Genomic DNA, 25,393 nt, shown 5'->3' with positions numbered 1-25,393 from the left:
GCTTTAAAAATGCACCACCTACAGGCCAAAATGTGAAAGAACACCAAAAATACCCCAAAAAGCCGGAATACCTTGCACTCGGATTTGTTCATATTTGTGCAGGACATATTTGGCCTATTTTCGTCCGAACATGCCTGAATTCGCTCAAATTCGGGCTGAATCTGATATTTGTTGCACTCGAATCTCCAAGCCTAGTTGTGAAGGAGCTCTGCCTCAGATACTGCAGAGCGGCTGCTAATCTGAATACACAACCCTGACCCTGATGGGCCAAAGATCTGATTCAGTATACGGCAACCTCATGTGTATTCTGGGACAGACTAACTTAGAAACTGGCGCCATTTACTGATCTATCAGTGAGAAGAGTCTGGTGTTGCCCAGGAAACCGCTGACAGGCAGAGCTGATTTGAGCCACTTGCTGATCATCATTAGGACTGATGGAGCTGTTAGACTACAGTAGAATCGAATGACAACTCTCTCCCACGACCTTTACATCTGTGACCACTTCTGCTTCTCTCGCAGGCCCCTCCAAGTGTGAAACGGAGAGATTCTCAGCTGTACGTTTCCAACATAATTATACACCATTGTGTGATGGAAATGGAGCCTATGTGCCAACACAGTGCCAGGCGGGTGGTCAGTGCTGGTGTGTGGACCCCAATGGACAGGAGATTCTGGGAACCAGGAGTCAAGGACAGCGCCCGGCATGTGGTATGTAGAACTGGACACTTGGAGGATATTTACTGAATCTCCTGACCTTTGCTCTATCTTGGAGTTACAAAAGCTTCTATTTTTTTTTCTTGAAAACATCCAAGTATGGTACTGGATCCTCTGCAGATCTGAAATTGTTAGTGGAAGTGGGGTTCCTAAACTCCATTTGGGATCTAGAGTTCCCCTATTACTCTTCATGTAGTGGTTAAGAGCATGTGGACTCTAATCTAGAGTGCTGGGTTTGATTCCCTGCTCTTCTACCTGAGCAGTGGATCTCTTATCTGGTGAACTAGATTTATTTCCCTGCTCCTCCATGGGAAGCCTGCTGGGTGACCTTGGGCTAACCCCATTCTCTTAGAGCTCTCTCAGGCCCCTTCCGCACATTCAGAATAATGCACATTCAATCTGCTTTCGCAATTATTTGAAAGTGGATTTTGCTGTCCTGCACAGTGAAATCCAGCTTCAAAGTACCTTGAAAGTGGATTGAAAGTGCATTATTCTGCCAATGCGGAATTCCACTATCTCACAGGGTGTTTGTTGTGGAGGGGTCGGGGAAGGGAAAGGAGTTTGCAAGCCCCTTTGAGTCTCCTTACAGGAGAGAAACGGGGGGTATAAATCCAACTCTCCTTCTTCTTCTCCTTCCCATTAGATTTGTGCGGGCTGAAATCCACCAGTTCTGACTTTTATGTTTAACCTACTCAAATTTTTGCTCTTAGTATTTTAAGCATATTTTTAAATGTCACATACACCCTATTATTTATACCAAGGAAATAATTAAAAACATTTCTGCGGCTATCTGGTTTGGCCAATGATTGTATCTGTGGTATCTTTTCCCTTTATTTAGGTGATGAACGCACCTGTGTCTTTGAAAGACAACGAGCACTTGCTACCCTTTTCTACGGACCGATTGGATACTTCGGGCAGCACCATTTGTTCTCTGCTGTCGAGGAGCCCCAGAAAACAGCCCGGTCCTCAAGATCTTGTCCTCCTTCACTGAAGGAACTGTTTGTGGATTCCGGGTTGCTGTCGTCTGTCATAGACACATTAGAGGCTCCTCGGTTGCTTGTGCTCAAAACTGTTCTTACCGAGGCTATCAGGGGGTTATTTCCTTCAAGGGAGCTTGCTCAGGTGGCCCTCCAGTTTGCTGGCAACCACAAGCGGTTCCAACAAAACCTTTTCGGGGGGAAGTTCTTACAGAATTTGGCTCAGTTTAATTTCACTGGGGCAATCGGCACAAACGGCAAATTGGACGTGGAGCAATTTTTCCAGACGAGCAGGACAAGCGGTGGATTTGCTGAACCCACGCAGCAAATTTTGCTGGAAGCGCCCAAGTTCTCTTTGAGTCAGCCTCTGGTGGACCGTTTTGGCCAGGCGGTTAATTTGCAGAACAATCAGAAGGCGGTCAAGTTTCTCGCTTCCCTCCTTGAAGCCCCGGAGTTTTTCACTTTTCTGCGGCACGTCATTTCCGTCCCGGAAAGCGTTGCCGAGGATTTAGGGGATGTGGTAGAAATAGTGCTGAGATCCCAAGGCTGCGAGGAGCCGGCCAAAAATGGGTTTGTCCCAGAATGCACTAAAGCCGGGACATATCGTGAAATCCAGTGCTATGCCGGGGATTGCTGGTGTGTGGATTCCAACGGTAAAGAAATCTCGGGATCCAGAGTCCGTGGCGCACGTCCGAGGTGTCCTATGTTGTGCGAGAAGCAGAGGGAGAGTCTGCAACTCTTGAAAAGAAGCCAGCCTGCCGGATCTGAGCTCTTTGTTCCTTCCTGTACCCCAGACGGAAAATTCCTGACCGTTCAGTGCCATGGAAGAAATTGCTTCTGTGTCAATTCGGAAGGCAGGACAATTCCAGGAATTGCCACAAATGCAGGGCAGCCCGTGCAGTGTAAGTCGTGCGTATGTCTTGTGGAGTGTAATCTGTTTCTTAAAGTTGTCTAACAATCATTAAACTTTCAGCTATAGAAGTTAGCAATGGCTTCCACCCCTTCTCTAATTTATGAGTTAATATATGCTATTTCACATAGTCCCGTTTATACTTATCTTATATTTAACAATTTGTATAATATCATAAGAACATAAGAACAAGCCTGCTGGATCAGACCAGAGTCCATCTAGTCCAGCTCTCTACTACTTGCAGTGGCCCACCAGGTGCCTTTGAGAGCTCACATGCAGGAGGTGAAAGCAATGGCCTTCTGCTGCTGCTGCTCCTGAGCACCTGGTCTGCTAAGGCATTTGCAATCTGAGATCAAGGAGGATCAAGATTAGTAGCCATAGATTGACTTCTCCTCCATAAATCTATCGAAGCCCCTTTTAAAGCTATCCAGGTGAGTGGCCATCACCACCTCCTGTGGCAGCATATTCCAAACACCAATCACACATTGTGTGAAGAAGTGTTTCCTTTTATTAGTCCTAATTCTTCCCCCAGCATTTTCAACCCTGGTTCCAGTATTGTGAGAGAGAAAAATTTCTCTCTGTCAACATTTTCTATCCCATGCATAATTTTATAGACTTCAATCCTATCCTCCCTCAGATGTCTCCTCTCCAAACTATCTAATAAGGAGGTTCTTCAGAGGACACCTGGCACCATCTTGAAACACCCCCTCCTAGGCAGTTGACGAAAGAAATATCCCTTCTATTTAAATGTCTGTTTTAAATTTATTTAAATTATCATGGATTAAGGAAATGTCGTGAGCCGTCGTCAGCCCCTTTGGGGAAGGGTGGCATACAAGACCAATAAATACATTTTTTAAAAGGAGATATTTTGGAAGTTTTTATGTTTAAATGTATTGAAATAAATACGTGCTGCCTGGGATACCTTTGTAGTCAATTGTACTTCAAAAAATTTCTTAACCACTGAATGCAGTAAAACTTGCCATTCTATGGTCATTTCCCCACTTACCTGCTGCTGTGCGCTACTCTCCCCAAGTAGCGCAGGGTCCCCCAGCACTCCCCACTACAGGGGCGGTGACAACACAGCTGCCCCGATGCTGCCGCTGTCGCGCCCCCTCAGCGTGTGTCATTCCTGGCGCTCCTCGAAAGGACGCCTTTTGATGACCCTGTGCTCTGCGCGGGGTCGTGGGGAAGCCCGGGAGCGCGCCAGCAATGATGCACGCTGAGAGTAGCGCGCAGCAACCACTCACCCAGGTAAGTGGGGAAATGACCTATGTTAAAGTCTTTCACCTGTGGGCATTTAGAAACTGGGATGCCTTCTTCTCTTTCAGGCCCAAGTGACTGCCAACTAGCAGGCAGTCAAGCTTTTCTAAAAACCGTGCAGCAGCTACTGTCAAATCCTACAGCTCTAACTCAGCTCTCCAGTGTCTATATCCCACAATGCACGCGGGACGGCCAATGGAGACGGGTCCAATGCGACGGCCCCCCTGAACAAGCCTTTGAATGGTACCAAAGGTGGGTCGCCCAGAATAACAATGGCAGATCTCTCTCTTTTGATGACTTGATGGACATCCTGCTTGACTACAAAGAGCGATCTCGGCTGAGCTTTAAAGCCTTCGTCGAAGCCCTCTATGAAAGGGGCCACCAGAACGTCTTCCACGAATTCTCCAGATTTCTCTCCTTCAATGCGGTTCCTCAAGCGATCCGGGAAGGCAATGCCACCGGGGCTTCATCGGAGAACATTCTGCTGGATCCATTCACTTTCTGGCAACTTCTCCAGGGACAGCTTACCCATTACCCAGGGCCTTACGGTGGTTTCAGTAGCCCACTAGAACATTTTGACCTGCGCCGTTGCTGGTGTGTTGATGAAAAGGGACAAATGCAAGGGAGCAAAGCTGAACTGAATGAGATTCCAAACTGTAAGTAATTAACACTGCAATTCTCCACTGAAGTTCTGTAATCTGAAACCAGCAGGCTTAGATGGTGAAGGACTGTGCTGTGGGTCTCTCACTTGGTCGAGGCCCACCCACCTTGGAAGGGAGGGTTAGGGAGGGGGAGGGTTAGGAAGAGGGAGAGGGGATGGGAGCCTGTCATCTGGTCAAGACCCACCCACCCTGGGGGGAAGGGGAAAGGGGCCCCTCATCTGGTCATGGGCCACACATCATGGATTGGAGGGTTAGGGAGGAGGTTTAGGGAGAGGGGAGGGGGAAGGAGCTCATCATCGGGTCGTGCCCCCCTTTAGGATTGGGAGGTGAAGGGGGGGAATTGTGCTACGTTGGGTATATAAGTGTGGTTAGTATTATTGTTGAAGCAAATAGTTTTCCAAATAGAAGTAACCATTTGAACGGAATGCAGGCAATCCTCACCAGAGTACTTTTTTCATGATATGACTTTTAATTCTCAGATAATCAGTGAGTTCCAGCGTGGTGTAGCGGTTAAGAGCAGGTGGATTCTAATCTGGAGAACTGGCTTTGATTCCCCACTCCTCCACGTGAGTGGTGGACTCTTATCTGTTGAACCAGATTTCTTTACCCGCTCTTGGGCTAGTCCCACTGCTCGCAGAACTCCCTCAGCCCCACCTACCTCCCAAGGTGTCTGTTGTGGGGAGAGGAAGGGAAAGGAGCTTGTAAGCCACCTTGAGTCTCCTTACAGGAGAGAAAGGTGGGGGTATCAATCCAAACTCCTCTTCTTCGTTGTAATGGGTTGAACATTCTGCTCCTTACCCTGTCAGGGTACCCAGTTTTATCCAGAGCATGTGTAGGTAAACCGAGGCTGCTCTGGAAACCCCACATGACATTCCGCTTCATGCGGTGGTGGGATCCAAAAGTTTTAGTAACAGGTTCCCATGGGGATGGGATTCAAACTGTAGCGTAGCGCCAATGGGGCTGGGCGGGGCACGACGGGGGCGTGGCCAGGCGTTCTGGGGGCGGGGCATTCCTGGGCAGGGCTGTGGCAAGGACGCAGCCGCTGCGCTGGTCCTTGGGCGGGAAACGAATGCACGCAGGCGCAGGCTGCCACGCACGCCGGTGCACCTCCTGCTAGACTGCTTCCAGTTCTGCGCGCTGCTGCTGAGAGGAGGGGCGTAACTAAGGCAAAAATCACGGGGCAAAATCACCCATTAGTCACCCCCTCTCGGCGCACACAAATAATTAGTAACCTCCTCTCGGGAACCTGTGAGAACCCGCTGGATCCCACCTCTGGCTTCATGCCTCGGGATCTTGAGCCACACAATATTCATCCCAAGCACATCTTCTGAGTCTCCAGGGTGGTATCCTGGGATTATGTGAAGTTTATTGAAACCTCTCCACGGGAGTCCCAAAACATGTGATTTTGCAGCAGTGGAAATAGCAGGAGGTATAGGAAGGAGTGAGAAGTGTTGCTAATAAGAAACTGCTGACCTCGAGAGGCCTATTCCACGGCCCTTTCCTCTCTCTGCAGGCCCCGGAGCATGCGAAGCCGCTCGACAAGAAGCCGCACGGTTTACTGACGAGGTGGAGCAGCTCATCCGGGAATCCAACAGCTCCCGCTTTCCTTTTGGGCAGAGCTTTCTAATGGCGGAAGGGCTCAGGCTGACAGAGGACGAGCTGCTCAGTTCTTCTGAGCCGGGGGCTGCGTTTTCAGAAGCATTGTTGGCGGGAGGAGATTATGCCATCCGGCTGGCGGCGCAATCCAGTGAGTTTGCCAGGAGACGTTCTTCATTGGGGGAAATGCACACATGAAAACGTGATCCATCGAGCTTGGTACCGCCTGCTCAGACTTGATCTCGCCAGGATCTCAGACAGAGAGGCCTTTCATGACACCTACTACCAAGCAAAAGCTCAGCCTCTGACCCATGACCCCTCTCTTTCCCCTTTCCCAAGGCCCCTTCCACACGCGCAAAATAATGCATTTTCAAACCACTTTCACAACTGTTTGCAAGTGGATTTTGCTATTCTGCATAGCTTTAAAGAGCACTGAAAGCAGTTTGAAAGTGCATTATTCTGCATGTGTGGAATGAGCCCAAGAGACAGCCAGCATAGTATAGAGCAGGGTTCTGCAACCCTGTGGCTCTCCAGATGTTCATGGACGACAATTCCCATCAGCCCTTGCCAATTGGCCATGCTGGCAAGGGCTTATGGGAATTGTAGTCCATGAACATCTGGAGAGCCACAGGTTGCAGACCCCTGGTATTGTGGTGAAGAGCAGATGGACTCTTATCTAGAGAACCTGGTTAGATTCCCCACACCTCCACCTGAGTTGGCGGACTCTTGTTTGGTGAACCAGATATGTTTCCTACATTCCTGCTGGGTGACCTTGGGCCAGTCACAGTTCTTTGGAACTCCTTCAGCCCCACCTAACTCACAAGGTGTCTGTTGGGGGGAGAGGAAGGGGGAAAAAAGTGTATAAGCTCCTTTGAGTGTCCTTACAGGAGAGAAAGGCAGGATATACCCTGTTCTCTAATATAAAGATACATCTCAAAAAGGACATAGTAGAGGCTTTTGGTTGAAGTGCGAAATATAAGGCATCCCCCGAAAGTAAGACATAGCAAAGTTTTTGTTTGGAAGCATGCCCGACGAACAGAACACAGAAAAATAAGACATCCCCTGAAAATAAGACATAGCGCATCTTTGGGAGCAAAAATTAATATAAGACACTGTCTTATATTCGGGGAAACACGGTAAATCCAGACTCTTCTTCTCCTTCCCACTTGGAGAGAGGAAAAGACTGAAAACAAACGTTGGTCATTTGGTGGACATCTCAGACACCTTCAGGGTTTTGGAAAGAGTGGGTTTGGTTTTCCTACTGTTCTTTGGGGCTTTATCTTCTTGGGAGTCTATTCAGAGAGAGAGACCTCTGGGCACTAATTGTATACACTCAAAATTTATTTGAATGTTATTAAAGGATTTCACGATTACTGTTATACTGACATTTTAAGAGTCTAGGTAACATTTCAGGATTTGGGGAATCCATTTCAGGTGATCTTTTTCCACTGTCAGAAAGTTATTCATAGGTCTACTGGTATTATATATTGTCGAAGGCTTTCACGGCTGGAATCCACTGGTTGTTGTGGGTATTCTGGTCTGTGGGGTTGTCAGGAGCTGGGGCTGGAGAACGTCTGCATACTGTGTGGTTGTTTTTCTTTCATTTTTCTCGCTGTTTCTGTGCCTGTGTGAAGTAGTGATTTAGCTGGCTCTCTATCTGCACCTCTGACTTTGAGGAGTAATGGCTGGTACGTTCCCATCGACTTTGGTGCCCCGAAGGGGGAAAGGAGGAGAGGCAAAATTGGGGCATATATTGTGATTGTAGAAAGCCAGATCCCAGTTATATGGCCATGCTGTCGTCTGTCAATAAACGCTTCTGATTGAAATCGCTGAGCTTATTATTGGTAACAGAACCAGGGCCTGACAGCTGGTTTAACTCGCAATGTTTTGCCCGCATCTTGTCTCTGGAACCATTGAAATAAAACAGGGCTCCCAGTGTAATAGCTTATAAATTATTCACCGACATGCATGATGTCTGGTCGCCACATCTCAAAAAGGATATTGAGGAGATAGAAAAAGTGCAGAGAAGGGCAATGAGGATGATTGAAGGATTGGAGCACCTTCCTTATGAGGAGCGTTTGGGACTCTTTCATTTGGAGAGGAGACGTCTGAGGGGGGATATGATTGAAGTCTATACAATTATACTTGGGGTAGAAAATGTTGAGAGAAATTTTTCTCTCTTTCTCACAATACTAGAACCAGGGGGCATACATTGAAAATGCTGGGGGGAAGAATTAGGACCAATAAAAGGAAACACTTCTTCACGCAACGTGTGATTGGTGTTTGGAATATGCTGCCACAGGAGGTGGTGATGGCCACTAATCTGGATAGCTTTAAAAGGGGCTTGGACAGATTTATGGAGAAGTCGATTTATGGCTACCAATCTTGATCCTCCTTGATCTGAGATTGCAAATGCTTTAGCAGACCAGGTGCTCAGGAGCAGCAGCAGCAGCAGAAGGCCATTGCTTTCACCTCCTGCATGTGAGCTCCCAAAGGCACCTGGTGGGCCACTGCGAGTAGCAGAGTGCTGGACTAGATGGACTCTGGTCTGATCCCGCAGGCTAGTTCTTATGTTCTTATGATGTTTGTGGGAAAGTAGTCTTCTGATCCAATTGCGTTTGATTTTTAATCGTGTTTGCTCTTTCCCCCCTTTTCTTTCCAGCTTTGCGTTTCTATCGGCGCCACCTCTTTGCCACACGTGGTTCTGCAGGAGAGGCCATGCATTTGGGATTTCAGCCTTACATCCCACAGTGTGATGGACTGGGGAACTGGGAACCTGTTCAGTGCTACCACAGCTCAGGTGAGTCCTGCCTGGTGATATGTTCAGCTGCAAAATGCATTGAAAGTGAAATATTCTGCATGTGCAGAAAGGGCCTTAGAGTGATATAGTGCCCATTCTCCACTGCCACTATCCAGCCATGCTGTGTTGCTCACTCCAACATGAACAAAACTGTGTGATCCTCTGTGCACCTACCTGTTAACATTTAGGGGGAAAGCGCATATTTTGTCAGAATTTGCTTCCATTGGAGGTGACAGTCATTGTAATACTTCCTTATTTGAAAACATACATCGTAAGGAATATCTGGCTGTAAAGTATGAGGGGGATAGTGCGCAGGAAGCTGAAAGGGAAAATCAAGAGAGTCAAAACTGTCCAGGATGCTTGGAGGTTATTTAAAAACACAGTAATAAAAGCTCAGCTGGAATGTGTTCCACAGGTTAGGAAAGGCAGCACCCAGTCCAAAAGAAAGCCACCATGGTTAACAAGAGAGGTTGAGGAAATTATCAGAAAAAAGAAAATGTCTTTTAGAAAATGGAAGTCCAGTTTGACTGATGAAGAATATGAGAGAGAACACAAATGGTGGCAAAAGAGAAGCAAGTTAGCTGTAAGGGAGGCAAAAAAGGATTATGAGGAATGCATGGCTGCGAACATCAAGACCAGCAACAAACAGTTCTTCAAGTACATCAAAAGCAGGAAGCCAGCAAGGTACCTGGTGGGCCACTGCGAGTAGCAGAGACTAGATGGACTCTGGTCTGATCCAGCTGGCTTGTTCTTATGTTCTTATCTCTTTTCAAATATTCACTGTGGCTTTTGCTTGCCTCTTAGGTCACTGCTGGTGTGTGGATGAGAGAGGACGTTACGTGTCGGATTCTCTAGTGACACGCTCGTCTCGCCTGCCCAAGTGTAAGTTTTCTTTTCCCCTTCAAGCTTTGCAGCAGAGCTGGATTAGACGAACGGTGCAACTTTGAAACCTTGTGAAGTTTACTAATAGAACAGCAAGTGAAAACACTTGCAAAATGTTTTTGTAAAAGAATTGCTTGGGAACAGCATGCAAATACAACGTTTTCAGACTGGAAATAAAACATTGTGGGCTAAAAATCATGCGGAGCTCCGTGGAGGAAATGTTTTATTCCTGCCTGGAAACGTTCTATTTGTGTTGTGTGGAAAGGGCCATCATGCACTGTACTGAAGGTGGGTGTTTTAATGCAGGTCAGACACAGTGTCAACGCTCCCGAACAAACGCGTTGATTTCCAGCTGGAGGCAGAATGGTTCGAAACGTGACGTGACTTCAGCAGACCGGTTTACACCATCCTGTTTAGAGGCAAGTTGTTTTGCATTGAAACATATTTTAATGATTTTTTAAAATTCTAACCTAGACTCCAGATTTCCCCCCCTGTATTTTTCTCTCCCCCCTGTATTTTTCTCTCCCATTTGAACGGGGCCACTTGGCACACTACCTGTATTGCTTAATAAACCCCGTTCAAAGGAGAGACATAATGCTCGCCAGGTTTAATGTTATGCCTTCTGCCTTGTTGCATGGCAGATTTAATAAGCAAGAAAAGGCTAAAAGATTGTGCCCATGTAACGATGGCTCAGTTGAATCTCTGGCCCACCAATTACTACACTGTCTCAGATTCAAGGAAATCAGATCCAAGTATGTGAATCTTACTCCTTTACATTTACCCCATCTCCCCGATTTAATTAGATTACACTACTTGTTGGACAACCCTGATCCTTCTCTCTGTATGATAGTGGCAGACTTCCCCCCCCCCACCCCCCCCCCCCCCCACCCCCCCCCCCCCCCACCCCCCCCCCCCCCCACCCCCCCCCCCCCCCACCCCCCCCCCCCCCCACCCCCCCCCCCCCCCACCCCCCCCCCCCCCCACCCCCCCCCCCCCCCACCCCCCCCCCCCCCCACCCCCCCCCCCCCCCACCCCCCCCCCCCCCCACCCCCCCCCCCCCCCACCCCCCCCCCCCCCCACCCCCCCCCCCCCCCACCCCCCCCCCCCCCCACCCCCCCCCCCCCCCACCCCCCCCCCCCCCCACCCCCCCCCCCCCCCACCCCCCCCCCCCCCCACCCCCCCCCCCCCCCACCCCCCCCCCCCCCCACCCCCCCCCCCCCCCACCCCCCCCCCCCCCCACCCCCCCCCCCCCCCACCCCCCCCCCCCCCCACCCCCCCCCCCCCCCACCCCCCCCCCCCCCCACCCCCCCCCCCCCCCACCCCCCCCCCCCCCCACCCCCCCCCCCCCCCACCCCCCCCCCCCCCCACCCCCCCCCCCCCCCACCCCCCCCCCCCCCCACCCCCCCCCCCCCCCACCCCCCCCCCCCCCCACCCCCCCCCCCCCCCACCCCCCCCCCCCCCCACCCCCCCCCCCCCCCACCCCCCCCCCCCCCCACCCCCCCCCCCCCCCACCCCCCCCCCCCCCCACCCCCCCCCCCCCCCACCCCCCCCCCCCCCCACCCCCCCCCCCCCCCACCCCCCCCCCCCCCCACCCCCCCCCCCCCCCACCCCCCCCCCCCCCCACCCCCCCCCCCCCCCACCCCCCCCCCCCCCCACCCCCCCCCCCCCCCACCCCCCCCCCCCCCCACCCCCCCCCCCCCCCACCCCCCCCCCCCCCCACCCCCCCCCCCCCCCACCCCCCCCCCCCCCCACCCCCCCCCCCCCCCACCCCCCCCCCCCCCCACCCCCCCCCCCCCCCACCCCCCCCCCCCCCCACCCCCCCCCCCCCCCACCCCCCCCCCCCCCCACCCCCCCCCCCCCCCACCCCCCCCCCCCCCCACCCCCCCCCCCCCCCACCCCCCCCCCCCCCCACCCCCCCCCCCCCCCACCCCCCCCCCCCCCCACCCCCCCCCCCCCCCACCCCCCCCCCCCCCCACCCCCCCCCCCCCCCACCCCCCCCCCCCCCCACCCCCCCCCCCCCCCACCCCCCCCCCCCCCCACCCCCCCCCCCCCCCACCCCCCCCCCCCCCCACCCCCCCCCCCCCCCACCCCCCCCCCCCCCCACCCCCCCCCCCCCCCACCCCCCCCCCCCCCCACCCCCCCCCCCCCCCACCCCCCCCCCCCCCCACCCCCCCCCCCCCCCACCCCCCCCCCCCCCCACCCCCCCCCCCCCCCACCCCCCCCCCCCCCCACCCCCCCCCCCCCCCACCCCCCCCCCCCCCCACCCCCCCCCCCCCCCACCCCCCCCCCCCCCCACCCCCCCCCCCCCCCACCCCCCCCCCCCCCCACCCCCCCCCCCCCCCACCCCCCCCCCCCCCCACCCCCCCCCCCCCCCACCCCCCCCCCCCCCCACCCCCCCCCCCCCCCACCCCCCCCCCCCCCCACCCCCCCCCCCCCCCACCCCCCCCCCCCCCCACCCCCCCCCCCCCCCACCCCCCCCCCCCCCCACCCCCCCCCCCCCCCACCCCCCCCCCCCCCCACCCCCCCCCCCCCCCACCCCCCCCCCCCCCCACCCCCCCCCCCCCCCACCCCCCCCCCCCCCCACCCCCCCCCCCCCCCACCCCCCCCCCCCCCCACCCCCCCCCCCCCCCACCCCCCCCCCCCCCCACCCCCCCCCCCCCCCACCCCCCCCCCCCCCCACCCCCCCCCCCCCCCACCCCCCCCCCCCCCCACCCCCCCCCCCCCCCACCCCCCCCCCCCCCCACCCCCCCCCCCCCCCACCCCCCCCCCCCCCCACCCCCCCCCCCCCCCACCCCCCCCCCCCCCCACCCCCCCCCCCCCCCACCCCCCCCCCCCCCCACCCCCCCCCCCCCCCACCCCCCCCCCCCCCCACCCCCCCCCCCCCCCACCCCCCCCCCCCCCCACCCCCCCCCCCCCCCACCCCCCCCCCCCCCCACCCCCCCCCCCCCCCACCCCCCCCCCCCCCCACCCCCCCCCCCCCCCACCCCCCCCCCCCCCCACCCCCCCCCCCCCCCACCCCCCCCCCCCCCCACCCCCCCCCCCCCCCACCCCCCCCCCCCCCCACCCCCCCCCCCCCCCACCCCCCCCCCCCCCCACCCCCCCCCCCCCCCACCCCCCCCCCCCCCCACCCCCCCCCCCCCCCACCCCCCCCCCCCCCCACCCCCCCCCCCCCCCACCCCCCCCCCCCCCCACCCCCCCCCCCCCCCACCCCCCCCCCCCCCCACCCCCCCCCCCCCCCACCCCCCCCCCCCCCCACCCCCCCCCCCCCCCACCCCCCCCCCCCCCCACCCCCCCCCCCCCCCACCCCCCCCCCCCCCCACCCCCCCCCCCCCCCACCCCCCCCCCCCCCCACCCCCCCCCCCCCCCACCCCCCCCCCCCCCCACCCCCCCCCCCCCCCACCCCCCCCCCCCCCCACCCCCCCCCCCCCCCACCCCCCCCCCCCCCCACCCCCCCCCCCCCCCACCCCCCCCCCCCCCCACCCCCCCCCCCCCCCACCCCCCCCCCCCCCCACCCCCCCCCCCCCCCACCCCCCCCCCCCCCCACCCCCCCCCCCCCCCACCCCCCCCCCCCCCCACCCCCCCCCCCCCCCACCCCCCCCCCCCCCCACCCCCCCCCCCCCCCACCCCCCCCCCCCCCCACCCCCCCCCCCCCCCACCCCCCCCCCCCCCCACCCCCCCCCCCCCCCACCCCCCCCCCCCCCCACCCCCCCCCCCCCCCACCCCCCCCCCCCCCCACCCCCCCCCCCCCCCACCCCCCCCCCCCCCCACCCCCCCCCCCCCCCACCCCCCCCCCCCCCCACCCCCCCCCCCCCCCACCCCCCCCCCCCCCCACCCCCCCCCCCCCCCACCCCCCCCCCCCCCCACCCCCCCCCCCCCCCACCCCCCCCCCCCCCCACCCCCCCCCCCCCCCACCCCCCCCCCCCCCCACCCCCCCCCCCCCCCACCCCCCCCCCCCCCCACCCCCCCCCCCCCCCACCCCCCCCCCCCCCCACCCCCCCCCCCCCCCACCCCCCCCCCCCCCCACCCCCCCCCCCCCCCACCCCCCCCCCCCCCCACCCCCCCCCCCCCCCACCCCCCCCCCCCCCCACCCCCCCCCCCCCCCACCCCCCCCCCCCCCCACCCCCCCCCCCCCCCACCCCCCCCCCCCCCCACCCCCCCCCCCCCCCACCCCCCCCCCCCCCCACCCCCCCCCCCCCCCACCCCCCCCCCCCCCCACCCCCCCCCCCCCCCACCCCCCCCCCCCCCCACCCCCCCCCCCCCCCACCCCCCCCCCCCCCCACCCCCCCCCCCCCCCACCCCCCCCCCCCCCCACCCCCCCCCCCCCCCACCCCCCCCCCCCCCCACCCCCCCCCCCCCCCACCCCCCCCCCCCCCCACCCCCCCCCCCCCCCACCCCCCCCCCCCCCCACCCCCCCCCCCCCCCACCCCCCCCCCCCCCCACCCCCCCCCCCCCCCACCCCCCCCCCCCCCCACCCCCCCCCCCCCCCACCCCCCCCCCCCCCCACCCCCCCCCCCCCCCACCCCCCCCCCCCCCCACCCCCCCCCCCCCCCACCCCCCCCCCCCCCCACCCCCCCCCCCCCCCACCCCCCCCCCCCCCCACCCCCCCCCCCCCCCACCCCCCCCCCCCCCCACCCCCCCCCCCCCCCACCCCCCCCCCCCCCCACCCCCCCCCCCCCCCACCCCCCCCCCCCCCCACCCCCCCCCCCCCCCACCCCCCCCCCCCCCCACCCCCCCCCCCCCCCACCCCCCCCCCCCCCCACCCCCCCCCCCCCCCACCCCCCCCCCCCCCCACCCCCCCCCCCCCCCACCCCCCCCCCCCCCCACCCCCCCCCCCCCCCACCCCCCCCCCCCCCCACCCCCCCCCCCCCCCACCCCCCCCCCCCCCCACCCCCCCCCCCCCCCACCCCCCCCCCCCCCCACCCCCCCCCCCCCCCACCCCCCCCCCCCCCCACCCCCCCCCCCCCCCACCCCCCCCCCCCCCCACCCCCCCCCCCCCCCACCCCCCCCCCCCCCCACCCCCCCCCCCCCCCACCCCCCCCCCCCCCCACCCCCCCCCCCCCCCACCCCCCCCCCCCCCCACCCCCCCCCCCCCCCACCCCCCCCCCCCCCCACCCCCCCCCCCCCCCACCCCCCCCCCCCCCCACCCCCCCCCCCCCCCACCCCCCCCCCCCCCCACCCCCCCCCCCCCCCACCCCCCCCCCCCCCCACCCCCCCCCCCCCCCACCCCCCCCCCCCCCCACCCCCCCCCCCCCCCACCCCCCCCCCCCCCCACCCCCCCCCCCCCCCACCCCCCCCCCCCCCCACCCCCCCCCCCCCCCACCCCCCCCCCCCCCCACCCCCCCCCCCCCCCACCCCCCCCCCCCCCCACCCCCCCCCCCCCCCACCCCCCCCCCCCCCCACCCCCCCCCCCCCCCACCCCCCCCCCCCCCCACCCCCCCCCCCCCCCACCCCCCCCCCCCCCCACCCCCCCCCCCCCCCACCCCCCCCCCCCCCCACCCCCCCCCCCCCCCACCCCCCCCCCCCCCCACCCCCCCCCCCCCCCACCCCCCCCCCCCCCCACCCCCCCCCCCCCCCACCCCCCCCCCCCCCCACCCCCCCCCCCCCCCACCCCCCCCCCCCCCCACCCCCCCCCCCCCCCACCCCCCCCCCCCCCCACCCCCCCCCCCCCCCACCCCCCCCCCCCCCCACCCCCCCCCCCCCCCACCCCCCCCCCCCCCCACCCCCCCCCCCCCCCACCCCCCCCCCCCCCCACCCCCCCCCCCCCCCACCCCCCCCCCCCCCCACCCCCCCCCCCCCCCACCCCCCCCCCCCCCCACCCCCCCCCCCCCCCACCCCCCCCCCCCCCCACCCCCCCCCCCCCCCACCCCCCCCCCCCCCCACCCCCCCCCCCCCCCACCCCCCCCCCCCCCCACCCCCCCCCCCCCCCACCCCCCCCCCCCCCCACCCCCCCCCCCCCCCACCCCCCCCCCCCCCCACCCCCCCCCCCCCCCACCCCCCCCCCCCCCCACCCCCCCCCCCCCCCACCCCCCCCCCCCCCCACCCCCCCCCCCCCCCACCCCCCCCCCCCCCCACCCCCCCCCCCCCCCACCCCCCCCCCCCCCCACCCCCCCCCCCCCCCACCCCCCCCCCCCCCCACCCCCCCCCCCCCCCACCCCCCCCCCCCCCCACCCCCCCCCCCCCCCACCCCCCCCCCCCCCCACCCCCCCCCCCCCCCACCCCCCCCCCCCCCCACCCCCCCCCCCCCCCACCCCCCCCCCCCCCCACCCCCCCCCCCCCCCACCCCCCCCCCCCCCCACCCCCCCCCCCCCCCACCCCCCCCCCCCCCCACCCCCCCCCCCCCCCACCCCCCCCCCCCCCCACCCCCCCCCCCCCCCACCCCCCCCCCCCCCCACCCCCCCCCCCCCCCACCCCCCCCCCCCCCCACCCCCCCCCCCCCCCACCCCCCCCCCCCCCCACCCCCCCCCCCCCCCACCCCCCCCCCCCCCCACCCCCCCCCCCCCCCACCCCCCCCCCCCCCCACCCCCCCCCCCCCCCACCCCCCCCCCCCCCCACCCCCCCCCCCCCCCACCCCCCCCCCCCCCCACCCCCCCCCCCCCCCACCCCCCCCCCCCCCCACCCCCCCCCCCCCCCACCCCCCCCCCCCCCCACCCCCCCCCCCCCCCACCCCCCCCCCCCCCCACCCCCCCCCCCCCCCACCCCCCCCCCCCCCCACCCCCCCCCCCCCCCACCCCCCCCCCCCCCCACCCCCCCCCCCCCCCACCCCCCCCCCCCCCCACCCCCCCCCCCCCCCACCCCCCCCCCCCCCCACCCCCCCCCCCCCCCACCCCCCCCCCCCCCCACCCCCCCCCCCCCCCACCCCCCCCCCCCCCCACCCCCCCCCCCCCCCACCCCCCCCCCCCCCCACCCCCCCCCCCCCCCACCCCCCCCCCCCCCCACCCCCCCCCCCCCCCACCCCCCCCCCCCCCCACCCCCCCCCCCCCCCACCCCCCCCCCCCCCCACCCCCCCCCCCCCCCACCCCCCCCCCCCCCCACCCCCCCCCCCCCCCACCCCCCCCCCCCCCCACCCCCCCCCCCCCCCACCCCCCCCCCCCCCCACCCCCCCCCCCCCCCACCCCCCCCCCCCCCCACCCCCCCCCCCCCCCACCCCCCCCCCCCCCCACCCCCCCCCCCCCCCACCCCCCCCCCCCCCCACCCCCCCCCCCCCCCACCCCCCCCCCCCCCCACCCCCCCCCCCCCCCACCCCCCCCCCCCCCCACCCCCCCCCCCCCCCACCCCCCCCCCCCCCCACCCCCCCCCCCCCCCACCCCCCCCCCCCCCCACCCCCCCCCCCCCCCACCCCCCCCCCCCCCCACCCCCCCCCCCCCCCACCCCCCCCCCCCCCCACCCCCCCCCCCCCCCACCCCCCCCCCCCCCCACCCCCCCCCCCCCCCACCCCCCCCCCCCCCCACCCCCCCCCCCCCCCACCCCCCCCCCCCCCCACCCCCCCCCCCCCCCACCCCCCCCCCCCCCCACCCCCCCCCCCCCCCACCCCCCCCCCCCCCCACCCCCCCCCCCCCCCACCCCCCCCCCCCCCCACCCCCCCCCCCCCCCACCCCCCCCCCCCCCCACCCCCCCCCCCCCCCACCCCCCCCCCCCCCCACCCCCCCCCCCCCCCACCCCCCCCCCCCCCCACCCCCCCCCCCCCCCACCCCCCCCCCCCCCCACCCCCCCCCCCCCCCACCCCCCCCCCCCCCCACCCCCCCCCCCCCCCACCCCCCCCCCCCCCCACCCCCCCCCCCCCCCACCCCCCCCCCCCCCCACCCCCCCCCCCCCCCACCCCCCCCCCCCCCCACCCCCCCCCCCCCCCACCCCCCCCCCCCCCCACCCCCCCCCCCCCCCACCCCCCCCCCCCCCCACCCCCCCCCCCCCCCACCCCCCCCCCCCCCCACCCCCCCCCCCCCCCACCCCCCCCCCCCCCCACCCCCCCCCCCCCCCACCCCCCCCCCCCCCCACCCCCCCCCCCCCCCACCCCCCCCCCCCCCCACCCCCCCCCCCCCCCACCCCCCCCCCCCCCCACCCCCCCCCCCCCCCACCCCCCCCCCCCCCCACCCCCCCCCCCCCCCACCCCCCCCCCCCCCCACCCCCCCCCCCCCCCACCCCCCCCCCCCCCCACCCCCCCCCCCCCCCACCCCCCCCCCCCCCCACCCCCCCCCCCCCCCACCCCCCCCCCCCCCCACCCCCCCCCCCCCCCACCCCCCCCCCCCCCCACCCCCCCCCCCCCCCACCCCCCCCCCCCCCCACCCCCCCCCCCCCCCACCCCCCCCCCCCCCCACCCCCCCCCCCCCCCACCCCCCCCCCCCCCCACCCCCCCCCCCCCCCACCCCCCCCCCCCCCCACCCCCCCCCCCCCCCACCCCCCCCCCCCCCCACCCCCCCCCCCCCCCACCCCCCCCCCCCCCCACCCCCCCCCCCCCCCACCCCCCCCCCCCCCCACCCCCCCCCCCCCCCACCCCCCCCCCCCCCCACCCCCCCCCCCCCCCACCCCCCCCCCCCCCCACCCCCCCCCCCCCCCACCCCCCCCCCCCCCCACCCCCCCCCCCCCCCACCCCCCCCCCCCCCCACCCCCCCCCCCCCCCACCCCCCCCCCCCCCCACCCCCCCCCCCCCCCACCCCCCCCCCCCCCCACCCCCCCCCCCCCCCACCCCCCCCCCCCCCCACCCCCCCCCCCCCCCACCCCCCCCCCCCCCCACCCCCCCCCCCCCCCACCCCCCCCCCCCCCCACCCCCCCCCCCCCCCACCCCCCCCCCCCCCCACCCCCCCCCCCCCCCACCCCCCCCCCCCCCCACCCCCCCCCCCCCCCACCCCCCCCCCCCCCCACCCCCCCCCCCCCCCACCCCCCCCCCCCCCCACCCCCCCCCCCCCCCACCCCCCCCCCCCCCCACCCCCCCCCCCCCCCACCCCCCCCCCCCCCCACCCCCCCCCCCCCCCACCCCCCCCCCCCCCCACCCCCCCCCCCCCCCACCCCCCCCCCCCCCCACCCCCCCCCCCCCCCACCCCCCCCCCCCCCCACCCCCCCCCCCCCCCACCCCCCCCCCCCCCCACCCCCCCCCCCCCCCACCCCCCCCCCCCCCCACCCCCCCCCCCCCCCACCCCCCCCCCCCCCCACCCCCCCCCCCCCCCACCCCCCCCCCCCCCCACCCCCCCCCCCCCCCACCCCCCCCCCCCCCCACCCCCCCCCCCCCCCACCCCCCCCCCCCCCCACCCCCCCCCCCCCCCACCCCCCCCCCCCCCCACCCCCCCCCCCCCCCACCCCCCCCCCCCCCCACCCCCCCCCCCCCCCACCCCCCCCCCCCCCCACCCCCCCCCCCCCCCACCCCCCCCCCCCCCCACCCCCCCCCCCCCCCACCCCCCCCCCCCCCCACCCCCCCCCCCCCCCACCCCCCCCCCCCCCCACCCCCCCCCCCCCCCACCCCCCCCCCCCCCCACCCCCCCCCCCCCCCACCCCCCCCCCCCCCCACCCCCCCCCCCCCCCACCCCCCCCCCCCCCCACCCCCCCCCCCCCCCACCCCCCCCCCCCCCCACCCCCCCCCCCCCCCACCCCCCCCCCCCCCCACCCCCCCCCCCCCCCACCCCCCCCCCCCCCCACCCCCCCCCCCCCCCACCCCCCCCCCCCCCCACCCCCCCCCCCCCCCACCCCCCCCCCCCCCCACCCCCCCCCCCCCCCACCCCCCCCCCCCCCCACCCCCCCCCCCCCCCACCCCCCCCCCCCCCCACCCCCCCCCCCCCCCACCCCCCCCCCCCCCCACCCCCCCCCCCCCCCACCCCCCCCCCCCCCCACCCCCCCCCCCCCCCACCCCCCCCCCCCCCCACCCCCCCCCCCCCCCACCCCCCCCCCCCCCCACCCCCCCCCCCCCCCACCCCCCCCCCCCCCCACCCCCCCCCCCCCCCACCCCCCCCCCCCCCCACCCCCCCCCCCCCCCACCCCCCCCCCCCCCCACCCCCCCCCCCCCCCACCCCCCCCCCCCCCCACCCCCCCCCCCCCCCACCCCCCCCCCCCCCCACCCCCCCCCCCCCCCACCCCCCCCCCCCCCCACCCCCCCCCCCCCCCACCCCCCCCCCCCCCCACCCCCCCCCCCCCCCACCCCCCCCCCCCCCCACCCCCCCCCCCCCCCACCCCCCCCCCCCCCCACCCCCCCCCCCCCCCACCCCCCCCCCCCCCCACCCCCCCCCCCCCCCACCCCCCCCCCCCCCCACCCCCCCCCCCCCCCACCCCCCCCCCCCCCCACCCCCCCCCCCCCCCACCCCCCCCCCCCCCCACCCCCCCCCCCCCCCACCCCCCCCCCCCCCCACCCCCCCCCCCCCCCACCCCCCCCCCCCCCCACCCCCCCCCCCCCCCACCCCCCCCCCCCCCCACCCCCCCCCCCCCCCACCCCCCCCCCCCCCCACCCCCCCCCCCCCCCACCCCCCCCCCCCCCCACCCCCCCCCCCCCCCACCCCCCCCCCCCCCCACCCCCCCCCCCCCCCACCCCCCCCCCCCCCCCCCCCCCCCCCCCCCCCCCCCCCCCCCCCCCCACCCCCCCCCCCCCCCACCCCCCCCCCCCCCCACCCCACCCCCCCCCCCCCCCCCCCCCCCACACCCCCCGCCGCCCCCCCCCCCCCCGCCCACCCCCCCCCCTTAACCCCACCCCCCCCCCCCCACACCCCCCCCCCCCCCCCCCGGCCCCCCCCCCCCCCGCCCCCCCCCCCCCCCACCCCCCCCCCCCCCCACCCCCCCCGCCCACCCCCCCCCCCCCCCACCCCTCCCCCTCCCCACCCCTCCCCCCCCCCACCCCCTCCCCCCCCCCTTCCCCCCCCCACTTCCCCCCCCCCCCCCCCACCCCATTTCCCGCCCTGTCACAGGGCGGGAAACCGGGGAGCGCCCCAAAAGGCAGTGCGCTCCTGCAGCTGCATGCGTGTGCGCCCGCCCACCCTGGTCCAGGTTTTAAAAGGTGACAATCTGGTCACCTTAAGCCAGCCACAAAATGACTGTCGCAGCTTTCCTTCAGTCACACATTGACGATCTTTGTATTGTGGTGGAGGCTGCAGCCAAAGGAACATTTTTTTTAAAAAAAATCTGCACAGCCAATTGAATCATTGATGACCAAAATCCCTGCCCTCAAAAAACACCCTCTTGAATAGGCACCAAGAAAGGAGTTGGCAGGTACCATGGTGCCCACGAATGCCACACTGGGTATTCCTGTTCTATTTATTTCTTTACTTCAGTTACACTCAGTCTTTCTCTCAGAGTCTCAAGATGGGTTACAACAATTTTAAAGCGATACAAAAACTGAGTGTGATCAGAAACGAACCGCTGGCAGCAAGTCATAGGCTCATTCCGCACATGCAGAATAATGCACTTTCAAACTGCTTTCAGTGCTCTTTAAAGCTGTGCGGAATGGCAAAATCCACTTGCAAACAGTTGTGAAAGTGGTTTGAAAATGCATTATTTTGCGTGTGCGGAAGGGGCCATAGTGTAAAAGCAAGTTCGACTAAATCATAAAAACAACAGCCATAAAATGATCCATGTTAACCTAAGTATATGACAAGCAATAAAAACAACATCAAATAGCCTGATAATTTATGCATAAAACCACCCAAGACCTTTTCTGCACATGTAGAATAATGCACTTTCAATCCATTTTCAGTGCACTTTGTAGCTGTGCGGAATAGCAAAAGCCACTTGTAAACAATTGTGGAAGTGGACTGAAAGTGCATCATTCTGTACATGCGGAAGGGGCCCAAGAGTTGAATCGAGCCAGCTTCTTCAATCGGCCACTTTTACTACATGGCTGATGTCTAAGGTGGGGGACACAAAGATCAGGGACCATTTGCTTAGAATAAGGTGACCAGATGGTCACCTTCGCAAACCGGGACAGGCGGTTGGGCGCCGCGCGCTCAGCCGCAGGAGCGCACTGCCTTCTGGGGCGCTGCCGTTTCCTGCCCTGTCACAAGGCGGGAAACTGCAGCGCCCCAGAAGGCCATGCACTCCTGCGGCCGCGCGGGAGGCTGCCGCACTGCCTTGCGCCCCAGAAGGCAGTGCGGCAGCCATCCAAAACCCGGGACATTGGAAAAAACCCATGGCACACGGGATAAGTTGTTTCAAAGCGGGACTGTCCCGCCAAAAGCGGGACGTCTGGTCAGCCTAGCTTAGAAGTTAGTACCCTGTAGAATTTGAATCCACGTAGACGTGGTTAGATAGGGGCACTTACTCTTGAGCTGAATAGCTGAGCTCCAGATGATCCAGCTCGGAAGGAATTGTCTGGCCACGTAATCATTACATTGTGTGACTTCTGCATTATTTTGCTTTCCTGGAGGAGGTTTATTGCCATCTTCTCAGCTTTATTGCCATCTTTCCTGCTCGACCTGTCTCCTGGCTTTTCAAGAAAAATATTTTTGAAGGCACAACAACAACCGGGGGAAAACCTCCCCCTCTGAATCTTGGCGGGCATCATTTTCCTTTCGTTCTTCCCGTGAACTTGTCAATATGGATGATGGAAACAGGCTTGGGCCTAATCATGAATACTGCCAGAAAGTTCAGCTCTGTATCAGAGGCTGTTTCCCTCTTCATGTCCTCCACTAACTTCTTGATTGTATTCTTTTTAAAAATTACTTTGAGTAGAAAATTAATTTCACTAGAAAGTTAAGATCTGTTTAGCCCTGGAAAGTTCCACATTCAAATTAAGCAGGTGTTTAAATCTCTCCCCCCCCCCCCCCCCATTGAAAGCCACTGGGTTAAGCTCTTTAAGAGCTTAATTTTGGCTAGCCGCTAGATTGTGCCTCTTTGTGTATGGATTTTTTTTAAAAAAGGCAAAGCACCTTGCTATTATGCATTGGTATGTGCTTCCCACTTTTCCGCATGTCATGGCACATAATTAGGGTTCTGACAGTGCAGGAACGTTGTTCCCATGTCCATAGAAGCAGGCTCTTGCTCAAGGAATCATAGAGTTGGAAGGGCCATATGGGCTATTTAGTCCAACTCCCTACTCCATAGGTGTCAAACTCGGGGCCCTCCAGATGTTATGGACTACAGTTCCCATCACCCCCTGCCAGCATGATGCTGGCAGGGGATGATGGGAACTGTAGTCCATAACAACTGGAGGGCCCCGAGTTTGACACCTGTGCCCTACTCAATGCAGGATCAGCTGAGAAAGCAGGGGTGGCCAACCCAATTGGCCATGCTGTCAGGGTCTGATGAGAATTGTAGTCCATGAACGTCTGGAGTGCCAATATTGGCCACCCCTGGTCCTTAGAGCATCCCTGACAAATGTTCATCCAATCATTGCTTGAACTGGCTACATGGCGGGAGCTCATCACCTCCCTAGGCAGCCAATTTGATGGGATTTGGGAAGTGCCAGTCACACAATCTAGTAATGAAGGAGTTAATGCTGTGCATGCTAATTAGTTAGTGAGGTCAGAAGTCAGTGACCAGGTAATTGACCCCTATTGGTCAATGAGACCGGACATGAGATACATGCGGGTCCGCATGTAGGATATCGGTATATATTCTTTGTTCTTTCTCTGCACATGCTCTCTAGCAGCTTATTAGCCATGTGATAGCCAAAGCAGAAGCTAGCTAATGGAGCTCGCCAGTTAGAAAGGTATTTTCTTATTTTACATCCAAGTTTACCCTTCCCTTTCTTTTATAGTTAGTAAACTTTTCTTTTCAGTAAGCAACTGCCTCTGTCTCTTTATTTGCGCAAACCTTCATTTAATAATAAGGGTCTTATAAATATCACAGCCAAGGTTGACTACACAGTTCCACTGCTGCACTGCTCTAACTGTAATTTTTACCCCTGTGACATTCAACCAGCATCTTTTCTCTCAAAATTCAAACCCATTATTGTGAGTCCTACCCTCTGCTGCCATCATGAACTGCTCCCTGCCCCTCTCAAAGGCTCATTCCGCACATGCAGAATAATGCCCTTTCCAACTGCTTTCAGTGCTCTTTGAAGCTGTGCGGAATGGCAAAATCCACTTGCAAACAGTTGTGAAAGTGGTTTGAAAACGCATTATTTTGCGTGTGCGGAAGGGGCCTAGGAGACAGCTCTTTCACATGGTCCACAACCTTTCCCTAAATGCAGATGAGAGAGTTTATCTATAATCCTATGGTGTTTACCTTTTTGTGGGGTGGTGACCCCATACTCACTGATTTTGGGAAATGGTAGCGATGTAGCATGAGCCTTTTGACAACATTCAGTAGAGAGGAAAAGAGAGTGCTACCTTGGGTTGATCTCACTTCTTGGTGAAAGAAGCAGTTTTAACACTTATCAGTGAGAGGTTTGTCTATGAAGAAAGGAAGGAAAGAAGGAAGACAGAAAGGAAAGGAGAAAGGAGGGAAGACAGAAAGGGATGGAGGGAGGCTGGATGGGAGGAAGAGGGAAGGAAGGAAGACAGAGCAAAAGGAAGGGAGAAAGAGAGGAAGGAAGAGAGAGAGAGAGAGAGAGGAAGGAAGGAAGGAATACTTCCTCGTAGAGGGAAAGGGCAATCTGGCATTTCACCCTCTTTTTGTTCGGTTCTGTGATTAGAGCTCCAGCCGTTCCAGAGTGTCCAAACTCAAAGTCACTTTCAACTCCTGCTTCCTCCTGAGAAGACCTGCAGCCCTGACTACTCTGGGCTGCTGGAAGCCTTCCAGATCTTCATTCTGGATGAGATGAAGGCCCGTGGGCTTTGTCATATCCAGGTATTGCTTCTGTTAATCTGTGGATTATTAATCCCTGGGAATCTCCTGTAACTCAAAGCCTATACAGGCATCCTTCTGCCAAACTGTCATCTTTATGTGAAACAGAGTATAGCTGCTATTGTGGATTATTTCTTTATTGCTTTTTTGCTGTTCCAGTATTTGGGTTTTTTAAATTTTATTTATTTCTCTTAATTTATGCCTTGCCTTTTCCCCAATGGAGTCCCAAAGTGGCTTCCAATGTTCTCCGTTGTTTTACCCTCACAACAACCCTGTCAGGTAGGTTGGCTTGAGATTGTGTGAGGGGCTAAAGTTCCCCTAGCCAAGTCTCCCAGATGCTAGTCCAATAGTCCAGCCACTGTAAAGTTTGTCTGGCATAATAAATATGAGACGTGTACCTGGGAAAATACGGCTAACTTCACTGATTCACAGTAGAAGAAGAAGAGTTTGGATTTATACCTCACCTTTTTCGCCTGTAAGGAGACTCAAGGTGGCTGACAAGCTCCTTTCCCTTCCTCTCCCCACAACAGACACCTTGTGAGGTAGGTGAGGTTGAGAGAGTTCTGAGAGAACTGTGACTAGCCCAAGGTCTCCCATCAGGAATGTAGGAGTGAAGAAACACATCTGGTTCACCAGGTAAGCCTCTGCCACTCAGGTGGAGGAGTGGGGAATCAAACCTGGTTCTCCAGATTAGAATCCACCTGCTCGTAACCACTACACCACACTGTCTCTCAATGGTGGAGCTTGTGCTTTACGTGCAGAGTGTCAAAGGTTCAATCCCAAGTCCTGGACACCCTCCAGAGAAGACAAGACGGAGACCAAGAGTTTAACTTAGGAAAAGAAGAGAGTTTCTAAACCCTGTTTTTCTCTCCGTTTTAAAAGGAGACTCAAGGTGGCTTAC

General features: G+C 65.3%; 1 protein-coding gene across 1 annotated transcript in view; it reads left to right on the top strand.

Moving 5' to 3' along the window:
• TG (thyroglobulin) overlaps window positions 1–25,393 on the top strand; it is a 188,198-nt gene that overhangs the window by 15,307 nt on the left and 147,498 nt on the right. The window contains exons 8-15 of the mRNA XM_048508584.1: window positions 520–705; window positions 1,550–2,590; window positions 3,927–4,514; window positions 6,034–6,267; window positions 8,779–8,916; window positions 9,721–9,798; window positions 10,105–10,229; window positions 24,337–24,495. Of these exons, the coding sequence (XP_048364541.1) occupies window positions 520–705; window positions 1,550–2,590; window positions 3,927–4,514; window positions 6,034–6,267; window positions 8,779–8,916; window positions 9,721–9,798; window positions 10,105–10,229; window positions 24,337–24,495 (2,549 nt within the window). The remainder of the gene's footprint in view (window positions 1–519; window positions 706–1,549; window positions 2,591–3,926; window positions 4,515–6,033; window positions 6,268–8,778; window positions 8,917–9,720; window positions 9,799–10,104; window positions 10,230–24,336; window positions 24,496–25,393) is intronic.

This window comes from Sphaerodactylus townsendi, linkage group LG09 (assembly GCF_021028975.2).
Source record: "Sphaerodactylus townsendi isolate TG3544 linkage group LG09, MPM_Stown_v2.3, whole genome shotgun sequence".
Taxonomy (NCBI): domain Eukaryota; kingdom Metazoa; phylum Chordata; class Lepidosauria; order Squamata; family Sphaerodactylidae; genus Sphaerodactylus; species Sphaerodactylus townsendi.
Note: the sequence above shows the minus strand (reverse complement) of the source record. Positions and strands in the feature narration are given on the sequence as shown.